This window comes from Notamacropus eugenii, chromosome 4 (genome assembly GCF_028372415.1).
Source record: "Notamacropus eugenii isolate mMacEug1 chromosome 4, mMacEug1.pri_v2, whole genome shotgun sequence".
NCBI classification, from domain to species: domain Eukaryota; kingdom Metazoa; phylum Chordata; class Mammalia; order Diprotodontia; family Macropodidae; genus Notamacropus; species Notamacropus eugenii.
This window is the reverse complement of record NC_092875.1, coordinates 172,700,687-172,713,586: the sequence shown is the minus strand read 5'-3', so window position 1 is coordinate 172,713,586 and position 12,900 is coordinate 172,700,687. Positions and strand designations below refer to the sequence as shown.

General features: G+C 37.6%; 1 protein-coding gene across 5 annotated transcripts in view; it reads left to right on the top strand.

Moving 5' to 3' along the window:
* The window catches only part of SLC22A23 (solute carrier family 22 member 23), a 254,170-nt gene that overhangs the window by 60,052 nt on the left and 181,218 nt on the right, over window positions 1-12,900 (top strand). For all 5 annotated transcript variants that reach the window (XR_011965868.1, XM_072603690.1, XM_072603692.1 and 2 more), the window contains one exon: window positions 159-313. Coding sequence is in view for 4 of the 5 variants with exons in the window: in XM_072603690.1 (XP_072459791.1) it covers window positions 159-313 (155 nt within the window). In the remaining variant the exon portion in view is untranslated. Of the gene's footprint in view, window positions 1-158; window positions 314-12,900 lie in introns of those variants that run through there.

The following is a 12,900-nucleotide window of genomic DNA, read 5'->3' as shown; positions in this document are numbered from 1 at the left end:
AAGAAATGCACAACTGAACAAAGAAATCTTAAAAAGGCATATATATTTTATTATTGGTATTATTATTAGCATTAATCGCATGAGGCTTTTGTGCAGTTTTTAATTTTGGCATCTACTATCACATGAGCTATAACGATACCTATGGATTTTCTTTGCAGGGTTGGCCGAAGACCGGTGCTGCTCTTTTCCATCATATTCATTCTGGTCTTTGGACTAACTGTGGCGCTTTCCGTGAATGTGACAATGTTCAGCACACTCAGGTTTTTTGAAGGATTTTGCCTGGCTGGAATAATCCTTACATTGTATGCACTGAGTAAGTACCAACTTTCTGAAGCTGTACTGAAAATTAAATGACATGTATTGAGGAAGTAGTTTTGGCGAAAGGGTTTTATATTGGACGGTGAGCCCGTGTGCTCTTGTCTTAGAAAGGAGCTGCTTTGGGAGGCCCAAATGGTCTCTCCTGCCTGTAAGTATAGATTAGTGGAGAACCTGTGGCCTCGAGGCCACATGTGGCACTGTGGGTCCTCAAGTGCTGCCCTCTGACTGAATCCAAACTTCACAGGACAAATGCCCTTGATAAAAGGATTTCTTCTGTAATACTTGGACTCAGTCAAAAGGCCATACCCAAGGACCTAGAAGGCCACATGTGACCTCCAGGCCTCAGGCTCCCCACTCCTGGTTAGGTTTTCAGGAGCTAATAGAGAATAGCTATTTTTTCTTCTGTAACAAGGGCCTCAGTGAATAAAACAAATGGGGATGCTGTACCTTTATCTGGAATATTTGAGATGAACCATGCAACCAAAACACACTGGGTTTGGGGTTGCAGACTGAATTTCCCTTATTGTGCACAAAGAGTGCACAGTATTAAAGTCATTGGATCACCGTATGCTTCTGGACTTGGGTTGTTAGAAATCATGCACAGTACTCCCTGGTCACTTTTGCTTTACTTTCCATATTTCCCACTTCCTCATTTGTCCATGGGAGTTTCTGGATTGGTTTGGAGATGAGTTATAAGCTGTGGTGCTATGAAGACTGGGAAGATAGAATGACAAGTTTGATTGCTTCTTGGGTTTTCTTCTGTGTGGGTTTTTTTCTCCCCTCCTCCTCTAAGTGTCTCTTGATTATAATAACTTTTGTTGCAAGTGTAGAGCAGAATTCCCCCAAAAATCTCCTTCATCTGCAGCTTAGTCCTGCTTGCTTCCTTGGTAGTTTTGCTTGGGGTGGGGGTGGGGGGGCAGGGAAGGGATTCTCTGAGGAGCAAATAGCAAAAGAGAGTTTATTTAAACTATTTCAATATTCCTAAGAGAGGCAGAAGAAAGCCATCTTCAGGCCTTCACTCCAAAAATCAGGGGAAAAATAAGTTATCACAACAGAATCAAGTCAGAGAAAATAGAATTGTATGATATAGGTACATTTGGAGAGAAAAATAGCATTGTGTATACTTCAATGGGCCCTGAACTCATCTCTGTATCCCAGTCCAGAGCAATAACAAATACTCATAATGGTGAACTTGAAGTCAAAAAGCACTAAGCTATATTCACTAGACTTTAAGAAGGAAGGAAGAGTGTGCGATACATTTTAAGAAGTTTTCCAGTCAATGGTTTATGAGTCCATCAAAAATAATTCATCCTTTTTTAAAGTTTTGGTACCTGAAGAGATGAAATTTTTTATAGAATTTTCACATCTGCTATTGTAGAGGCATCTGGGTGGTATAATTCTGGACTTCCAGTCAGAAATACCCAAGTTTGGACTCAGACAATTACTATTATTTCATCTTGGACACGTCCCTTCACTTATGTGTGCCTAAATATTTTCATCTGTAAAATGGGGATCAGAATGTCACCTGCCCCCCAGGGCTATTGTGGGGTTAAAATGAGATAACATGTAAATAATGTTTTGTAAAGCTTAAAGGGGTATATAAATGTTAACAACTACTATCACTTTGTATTGTGGAGATACCAAAAAACAGATGGTATTTGATTGATCCTTCAATAATTATCCCCTGTCTTTATCTTTCTATTTATAAGTATGTCAGAGACCATATGGCAGTCCTGTTTCTGTAATACATGACAGCCCTCTGACATTCCCTCTCAGGCAGGGCACCTGAACTTACTTGTTCAAGAAGTCACTCAGTGCTTTTTCTGGGATAGTCAATCTCTCTCTTAACAGACCCCAAGTGAAACCTAGCTAAAGTGCTGCGAATTCCATTTTGTCCAGATGTTGGCAAGACAGGAAGAAGGATGGCTTTTTTTTCTTTGCTCATCACCTGAGGGATAGTTGGCTAGGGAAGATTGGAGCTGCATATCAATACCACCACAAGGACTACTGCATGAAAATTTCAGTATAATAAAAGATTTCCAACCACTCCCACCCTCCCTCCAATGGATCATGATTTTGAGGGCTGCAGTATTTGATGCAAGCAAGTTCTAATAAAACAAAAGAGTTTGACTCATCCCTTGGTATTTATGGGCATGCGATTTGACCACTAGACATGGTGGGTAGATGAGAGAGGAAAGAAGATGAAGTTATGGGACAGTGTGTCAAAGCAGAATATAGGGTAGGACTTGTAGCGGAATAAATAGCCTTTCAGAAAGAGAGGTTTTCAGTAGTTATTATGTTAGTAGGACATAAGAGAGGCCCTACTTACTGGAGCACAGCAGTGTACTTACGGTTTCTGGAAGGTAGGATGTACCTGATTTGCTTTTTGGACAAGAGGAATGTTGCCTAGGTACTCATTTATTATTTAAGAATTGTTTCTCTTTTTGCATAAGGAAAATTTTATTCAATGCCTCTTTCAAAGGATTGAAATCTTACCTTAGGATCTAGGAAAGTAAAATTAAAAAAAAAATGTAGGTATTGATTTTTTTTTTTTAACAATCAATCTAGCTCATATTTTTCAGCTGAGGGGTTCTTATCTCACTTAAGGTATCTATTGGAAAGTCCCCTACTTTCTCAGAACAGAGTTAGGTTTTATTTTTATTTTACTCTTATAGGTAACAGTATGCTCCTGTGATTAAGGCAAATGCAAGTAGGCCTAGGGTTAGTATGTTCTCATAAAATTATCTTCCCTTTTCCTTCCATTCTTACAATTAAGGACCCGATTCTTATCTAGGACCCCATTGTTCCCTTTTATCTAGCCCCTTGGATGATACAGAGCCTGCCTTTCATAGTAGGCCTTCCATTAGCAGGTGGAAATAGAGGAAGGAAAGAGCTCACGACACTATGTACAAAAGAGGGGGAAAAAATTCAAATAAGACACAATTCTTGCTCCCAATGAAACTTATATTCTCCTCTCTCCTGCGTTTACTACAATCCTAACCTAGAATCCCTAACCAAAGGGATTCCTTTCTTTATCCAAGGAAAGAGGAAGAAGAAAGGAGAGGGCAAACTCCTCAAAGCCACACATAACCCTCCCCTCACCTTGACTGTTTCCCTACTAACTGTATGTAGCACTGATCTCATAGGAAATATCCTTAGTCCTGGCTCCAGTTCCTGATTATCATCAACTTACCATACATGCCCCTATCTTCATCCCTTCCTGTCCTATCTCCCATAAAGAAGATCTCTGGAGATTCATGAGTCTGAATATTCTTCTGAAATACAGATTGCATATTTCTTTGGTCCCACCATTATATTTCCCTATAAGGTACAAATGAGAGGAAAAAAAGAGGGGGAGGACATAGATGGGAGCTTTTTAAAAAAATTTAATATACTTACTTTTAGTTTTCAACATTCACTTCCATAAGATTTTAAGTTCCAAATTTTCTCCCCATCTTTCCCCTACCCCCAAATGGCATGTAAATTGATATAGGCTCAACCTGTACATTTATACTAAATCTATTTTCATATTAGTCATGTACAGAAGAACTGGAACCAATGAGAGAAACCACGAGAATAAAGAAACGAAACAGAAAAAAGAGAGCAAATAATATACTTCAGTCTGCATTCAGACTCCATACTTCTTTGTCTGGATGTGGACAGGACAGCATTTTCCATCAGGAGTCTTTTGGACTTAGGTCTTTGCTAAGAAGAGCTCAGTCTATCAAAGTTAGTCATCACATGATGTGGCTGTTACTGTGTACAATATTCTCCTGGTTCTGCTCACTTCACTTGGCATCAGTTCATAGAAGTCTTGCCAGGTTTTTCTGAAGTCTGCCTGCTCATCATTTTTTATAGTGCAATAGTATTCCATTACATTCCTATACTACAGCTTGTTCAACCATTTCCATACTGATGGGCATCTCCTCAATTTCCAGTTCTTTGCCAATGCAAAAAGAGCAGTTATAAATAGTTTTGTCCATGTGGGTCCTTTTCCCATTTGTTTGATCTCTTTGAGATGCAGCCTTAGAAGTGGTATTGTTGGGTCACAGGGTATACACAGTTTTATAGCCCTTTTGGGTATAGTTCCACATTGCTTTCCAGAATGGTCAGATCAGTTCACAACTCCACCAGCAATGAATTGGTGTTCCAATTTTCCACATCTTCTCCAGCATTTATGATTTTCCTGTTTTGTCATGGCAGCCAATCTTATAGGTGAGATGTGATACCTAAGATTTATTTTGATTTGCATTTCTCTACTCAGTCGTGATTTAGAACATTTTTTCATATGACTAGATCACTTTAATTTCTTCCTCTGAAAACTGCCTGTTCATATCCTTTGACCATTTATCAGTTGAGGAATGACTTATAGATTTGACTCAGTTCTCTATATAAATTTTAGAAATGAAGCCTTTATCAGAGACACTGATTGTAAAAATTCTTTTCCAGTTTTCTGCTTCCCTACTAAGCTTGATTGCATTAGCTTTGTGCAAAACCTCTTCAATTTAATGTAGTCAAAATTATCCATTTTGCATTTCATAGTGTTCTCTATCTCTTATTTGGTCATAAATTCTTCCATTCACCTTATATCTGACAAGTAAACTATTCCCTGCTCTCCCAGTTTGCTTATAGTATCAGCCTTTATATCTAAATCCTCTGCAAAGGGAGCTTTTTAGAGCTGTATTTTCCATTGTTCCTTGGATTTCTCAGAGTAAAATCCCCTAGTAAGTTCCCAAAGGGTTGTATGCTTGCTTCAAAGAATGAAAAGAGAAGCTGACATGATGTTTCTTTCACAGTGGACCAGAAAGGAAGGAAATGGTGTTCAGAAGCAATAGTTTTTGTCAGTAGAAAGGGTAGTAGGCATGCAAATGCTTGGAGTCCATAGAAGTTAAGAAAGGTGGTAAGAGGAAAATGAACTGCATGGAGAGATTTACACTACCAGGAGACCTCAGTGATATGTGCTATGTAAATGAATATTTTTATCAGTGATTTAGATCACAGCATAGATGGAATGCTAATCACATTTGTAGATAGCCACAGAGCTTGGAGGGATTGCAAACATAACTACATAACAGAATCTATATGTAAAAAAATATCAACAGGATAAAAAGTTAGGCTAAATCTAAAAATGGAACTTAATAGGGATAAATGTTAATCTTATACTTGGGCTCAAAGGCCAATTTTTTTGTTGTTGTTGCTGTTTATTATGAAAACAAAACAAATGTCCTAGGAGAAGGGCCCGTGATTACCAGTAACATCAAAGAGTACTTGCTACCTTTTTTTTTTAAATTCAATTGTGTTGAAGCCGGCCTTGCAGTAAATAAGCTAAAACTACATTGACTCATTTTCAGTAACTGACATTTACAGGAATACTAGAAATGGCATTAAAAAGTTTAAGAAAAGAGTTATGGTAAACTTGCTTGCACATCATACAGAAAAGTAACATTTTAAATATAAAAAAGAAAAACTTTCGGGAAGTGTCATGCCAGTATCATGGAATAGTGCTAAAACTGCACATGTCAAGTCCTCCGTTGTTGGTTTTGTGTCTTTTTTCTCCAAACAATTGTAAAAGATGTAAATGCTGTCAAAACAAAACAAAACACCATAAATCTTTACAATTTAAAAGCAAGACAATGCTGCCCAGTATGAGAAGTTTTCTCTAAATTATAAATTCTGTGTTGAGGCCTGCCCCACAGCCTTTATATATATATTTTTGTATATTTTAGAATAGCTTTTATGTCTCTTTTTGATCCTAAATTTAAAAGCTTTTTTTTTCTAGTGCCTCTCTGACCCCTGTCCTGCTTTTAAAAATATTCTTTCCCCAAAAGTAAAAATTTTAAGTTGGTCTCGTATAGTTTTCAGTACTAGAATGATTCCAATTCAGTAACTGCAGTCTTCCTTACCACCGAGGAAATGGTAAATAACCTACAACCTGATACTGGGCTTTTTGGGAAGTTCCCTCCTCCTCTCCTTGCCAAGGGGGGAAAAAAGTGAAATCAGTCTTGCAGTTTGAAACAGCAAAGACATGAAGTTTTAAAACTATAGCACTATGAAATTTCAATTGTTTGACTTGACTATGCCATGAGTCAAATACAAAGTCGACAGATTCTTTCTGGATAAAGGAGTAAATTTTATTAGCTTAAGAGAGATCCCTGCCATTCAAAAGGCCAATTTTACAAGTATAAAATAGGAAAGATGTGACCAGTCAGTATTTCATTTGGAAGAAAAAGATCGAGGTTGTTTAAAAAAAAAAATCACCATGTTAATATAAGTCAACAATATACTGTGGTAGCACCCAAAACTAATATAATCTTAAGTTGCATATAGAGACTTATATGGCATACTGGGTAGAGAAACAGCCTTTGAGTTTTACTCTTCTCTGGTTAGACCATCTCTGGAATGTTGTGTTCAGTTTCTATTCAAAATATTTTTAGGAAGAACGTTGTTAAGATGGAAGGTTAACAGGATGACAAAGGGCCTTGGGTCCATGCCATTTAAGAATGAGTTGGTAGAACTATAAATCTTTATCCTGAAGATGAGCATGATGCATGGGAGACTTACAGACAGCCCTATCATTTACTTTCCTCTAAATTTCTCCAGCAGAAGGGCTTCTTCTGAAGATGTTATTACTAAGCTCCAGACACAATATGGGTAAAAAAGTGGACATTGGAGAGCTGAATGGGATCCTTACCACTATTTATAAACGTTATTTCTATGGGGAAGATCAAAGGCACAGAAGTCTTAAGACACTTCTGGAATAGAGCCTGTAAATGAGCTGGGAACTGCTCTTGATGTTACAGCAGAAAAGAATGTCTGTTTTTATAAATAAAAACCTCCTGTAGGCTTTGTTAAGAGGGGAGGTTTGAAGATAGCTCTGAGGTAGCAGGGAAAACCCAACATGAGATGAGTCAGGAGACTTCACTATGCCATTCTTTTGTGAACTTGGATAAATTTGGAAACATAATAAAGGCTGTTGCCTGAAAGGGGAATTCAGCTCATCTTGCTCAACCCCAGAGTGTAGTACAAAGGGCAGTGAATACAGATTGCAAAGAAGAAAACTGAGGCTTGATGTAGAGGAAAAACTTGCTAACAATTAGTCATCTAAAAACAGAATGGAATTCCTTAGAATGTGGTGAGTTTCACCTCACTGGAGCCCTTCAAGTGAAGGAAGAGTGGCAACTTTCAGACATGCCTTAGAGGAGGTTCTTGTTCAGGTACAGCTTGGACTAGGTGGCTGCTGAGATCCCTTTCAGTTCTGAAAATCTGTGATTCTTCATACCTTTCTGAGCCTTGAGAGTTCTTATCTGGGATGCCAAGGACTAGGACTAGATCAGAGCATTTTAACCTGGTGTCCTTGTACTTGGTTTTAAAAAATATTTTTGATAACTATATTTCAGGATAACTGGGTTTTTTATGATTCTCTGCATTTTATTTTATACATTTCAAAAAGTCATTGTAGATTTCAGCAGATTGCCTGAGGGTCCACAACACACACACACAAAAAGGTTAAGCACCTCTAAGGTTTCGTGGGTGTGTGTGTGTGTGTGTGTGTGTATCCCCAAAGTCATTTGATCTCGATAAGAATACATTTATGTGTACATATGTGTGTGTATATCTATATATATATGTATATTGATATATACAGATATAGATATATATCTATAGATGTACACATATGCATATACATATGCATATAGGTTTTATATGCATATATGCACACAGACATATATGTTTATGTGTGTATACGTGGAGGGAGAGAGAGAGAGATTCAAACATGGATTTGTAAAAGACACATCCAGATTAAATCTTTTTCAACTTTTTTTTATCCAAATTGCCAGAGGCTGACATCTTTATGAATTAGGACATGAAACTGAGATTGTTGGCATCTACCCTTGGAATCTTTCACATACAAGTTAGAGTATATTTGGCGAGTGCAATAGAGAAAATAAAGCTGATGATTTTTATATAGTTCAATATTTTTATATAGTTCAATGTTAGTGCCTTTTGGGACCATCACGTTAGCCTTTGAAGTAATTAAGTGCAGTGGGCTAACATTTGTGGCTTAATTCTGTCTTTTCACCTCTGCACTAAAGAAGACTAGAAGGTTTTGCCTTTAACTCCATTAGGGGAAGGGAATCAGAGTCATTTGATCTTGGTAATAAGGAAGATAATACATTTCCTTATTTTCTGTGAAAACAGTCTTCTAAAGATGCTGAAGAAGTAAAAACTTTGTAGTTTGGATAGGTGTTGCATAGTGTGATGGAGTTAAAAGTGTTTGTGAATCACTTCCCTCTCTTTGCCGAATGCTGCCCTGAGGACTCCATAATATCTTAGATAAGGCAGTCACAGAGAAAAAAGCACTGTATTTGGTGTCAGAAGACCTGGATTAAAATAAAATTCCAGCCCTGCCACTTTCTAGCTATGTGACCTTTGGCTAGTCATTTCACTTTATCTTTAAAACTGAGATGCTAACGCCTGTAGGATCCATCTCATGAGGTGGTTGGGAAGAAATTACGTTGTGAATTATAGAAGCTGTTGCATTCATTCATTCATTGCCTCCTGAGAAATGACAAAAAAACTGCAAAAATCAATAGAAGAGAGGTTGGTAGTTTGGGATGGAAATGTGTTTTCTTCCTTGCAGTCCATTTCCTCTAGTTGGAAATAATATGACACATTAAGGAAGATGTACAAGATGATGGTTGCAGCTGATACCTCAGTCTAACGAATATACATTTTCTGGAGAACAAAGATGAAACAGAAATGCTTAATGAAAATGATTTAGAAATAACTCATGTCCTCATTCTAATAATCTTCCTTGAGCTCAGCCGGCCCAAATGATTGGACAGATTTACCCACAATTGTGGAATGATCCATTAATTTCGTAGGTGACTGAGCTGGTGATTACCCCACAAAATTAGAAAGCAGAGCCTTGACTGTACTGACAGGATGAATATGAATTTGGATTCTCCATAGTTGGGGCAGTGTTCCCCTTTCTGTTTAACTCTAATGCTGCCAGGTACTCCCTGAAGCACCTCCATAGATTTTAATGTTGTGACAGATGATTCCTTCTGTGGTATTCCCATCCTTTTAGATTCCACAAATAACAGTGCTGTGCAACCTTGTTGAATTTTTTTTTCTAATAAAACCCACTAATTTTAGAAGAGAGATTAGAATTTTTGCTGCAGAGACAGTGCTTTCATTTTGGAAGATTATCACCATCATCAATAAGTACTCATTAGGCACTTACTTTGTGCTTGGTACCATCTTAGGTTTTGGGGATTCAAAGAGAAGGGAAACAGAATCTGCCTACAGAACCATTTCCCACAATCATCCAGATGCAATATTATTTTACAAAAAATTTTGGAGTAGGGACAGCTAAGTGGTTCAGTGGGTAGAGCACCAGCCCTGGAGTCAGGAGGACCTGAGTTCAAATCCAGCCTCAGACACTTACTAGCTATGTGACCCTGGGCAAGTCATTTAACCTTGATTGGTTCCACACAAAAGAAAAAGAAAAGGAAAAAATTTAGGAGTAATATTTTAATATAGTTACCATAATAAATATTTATATTTCCTAAACTACATGGAATGAAAAGTTTTCAAAATAAAGAGACCTAGTAGAAGAAGTTAAAACCACGTGGGAAAAGGATGATGTCTATATATGGCTTCCCAATTAAAAAGGGAATGGAGCCAAAAATCATATTAATCGCCTTATGTGTATGGGTGACTCATCAAACTATATGGTCCCACTGAAATACAATTGAAACAGCTTCTACATCTAATAAAATCTTTTTTCTGATAAATCTAAAAATGTCATTTGTATTTGATGAGCATAGAATTCCCAGTATAGGCTAAGGAAAGATAGAGACTGAACATTTTGAGCTTGGATCTGAAGTCCACATTTAATCAGTCAATAAAAGTAATACCTACAAATTACCTTGAAGTTATATTGAATGTACAGATGTAAAAAGAAGGCTGTGACTAAACATGTCAAGAGGTTTACTAGCATCCTGAAGTCATGGCTGTATTGGAAAAATCTGTTTCTAGCAATGAAGACAATTCCAGCCTTAATATACATTTTTAGAATTGTAAAAGATTAGAAAGTTTATTTTGGCAGTTACATGAAAAATAGATTGGAGAGGAAAGAGAATGGATTTAGGGAATTATACCAATGGTCCATTAAAGAAATTATAAAGGTTTACTGTGTGTGTAGAGAAAAAGGGGGTAGGTATGGAAGATATAGAGGTAAAAATCAGTAGGACTTAGCAATGGGTTAAATATTAAGGAAAAAGAAGAGTCAAAACATGGTTGACAGAGAAATAGAGAAGTTGGAAGAAAGGTAAGGTAGATGTAGAGGGAAAATGATGAGGTCAGTCTTAGACATGTTAAGTTTGAGTCACCAGCAGTGCACCAGGTGAAGATGTCCAGTGGATAATTAGCAGTGTGGAACTAGAGTCCAGGGAAAAGTCTGAGGGGTAATATGTACACTTAAGAGGTGGAGAGGTGATCATTGAACCCACAAGAGAGCATAAGATCACCGAGGAAGGGAAATATGGAGAGAATGGAATAGAGCCCAGGACAAAACTTTAGGAGACATTCATATTTAGGGCAGAGAAGGATGGTGAAACAAGTAAAGGAGAAGGAGACGGCATAGAGGTAAGAAAAAAATCAAGAGAGAGCCATGTTACAGAAGTCTAGGGAAGGAAAGTGTAACTTGAACTGTGGAATGAACAAAATGTGAAATTTCTATTTCAAGTAAAAGTGGTATCAATTATTTTGTGAATGATTTTTTTCTAGCAGGTTCAGCAGATGTTATTTTTGTGACATTTACATGAAAAAAACAACTTTATCATCATGAGCCTGGCTTTTACCTGGCCTACTATATTTGCCGATATCTTAATCCCTAGCAGAGACTTGGAAGTATTCCCTTTCTTCCTGACAGAAAGCCCTAAAGTTAGGGGTTTTTTTTTTTTTTTTGATAGGGAGGAAGAACTGTATAATTTATCAAAGACCTTTAAAAATAAGTTGCTTCTGTTCTAAAAAGTAACAGTTCAACAGCTTTGGTTTTGCATAGAGTTAAATGATCGTGCCTCAGACACCAGAGCAAAATAAAATCACCTGTTGGTCTTTACTAGAAAAACAAGATGAATGTTTCTGCAAACATTCTGCATAGCCCTCGCATACTTTTGAAAAGCAAATGTTTGTTTCCCTGCAGGAAAAATTTGTAAGTAAAACAAAATGTTTCCACAGAGGACATTCATCCCCCGCACCACCTCTGGCCCTATCCTTTCATTCCCTCTCTTTGTTTAGTCATTTTTCACTCGTGTCTGACTCTTTGTGACCCCATTTGGGGTTTTCTTGGCAAAGACACTGGAGTGGTTTGTCATTTCTTCCAGCTCATTTTACAGATGAGGAAACTGAGGCAAACAGGATTAAGGGAATTGCTCAGGGTCACACAGTGAGTAAGTGTCTGAACCCAGATTTGAATTCAGGAAGATGAGTCTTCCTGATTCCAGGTTCCGCTTTCTCCTAGCTGCCATCTGTTCTTCTTAGACCTGGCTATAAGGTTAATAATAACTTTGTTAGAGCTGGTAAGAACCTTGGAGATCATATGATCCCATCATTTTCAGGATAAAGAAACTAAATAAAGCCCAGCGTCTTGCCCAAATTCACTCAGTCTTTACGACACTGCTACGAGGAGAAAAGATTCATGGGTCTAGTTGATAGATGAAGAAATACAGCACCAGGAAGGCCAAGGTATGTCAGATCAGAGTTGCATACTAAATATTTTCTAAATTACTTCATTCCAAGATAAAGACCTACAAAAATGGGAGTTTTTGGCCCACTGATGATACTGCTAGTCAGTCAAGGGTGACCATGTGTCCTGAACCGTGTTTGATCTAAAAAAGTTATATTTAGTGTCCTTTGCTTTTAATGAGTAATAGCCCATCATAACATATACAACCCTTTATAATGTAGATATGTAGGACTTATACATATGTATGTATATGTATATGTATGTGTGAGTGTGTGTATAATTATAAGTGTGTTCATCCTTTGTTGCCAAAGAAGACCATGCCATCAGAGAAGTAATGACATGACTTGCACTTGACTTTGTTTTGAGTGAGGGAGTACTGTGCAGGTCACCAGCCTCACTTCTCCTCCAGAGCCATCTGAATCCAGTGACCAGATATTCATGTAGATGACTGGAGATGACCCAGGATAAGCCAATTGGGGTTAAGTGACTTGCCCAAGGTCACACAGCTAGTAAGTGTCAAGTGTCTGAGGTGAGATTTGAACTCAGGTTGTCTTCACTCCTGCACTGGTGCTCTATCCACTGTACCACCTAGCTGCCCCTGTGTGTATAATATAGATATGTAGAAATAATGTTATATATAATGTATATAACACTTTATAACAGAGATATGTGTGCCTTATAATGCATAAAGGGTTCTGGCAAGTATAATAATAATTAACCCAACTCAGAATAAGCTAAGGTTGGAAGCTTCTACAGTTGAGAAAAAGATAGAGAAGAAGACTCTTGAGGGAAGTGGGCAAATGAGGTTATGTTGAAAACAAGCCCCA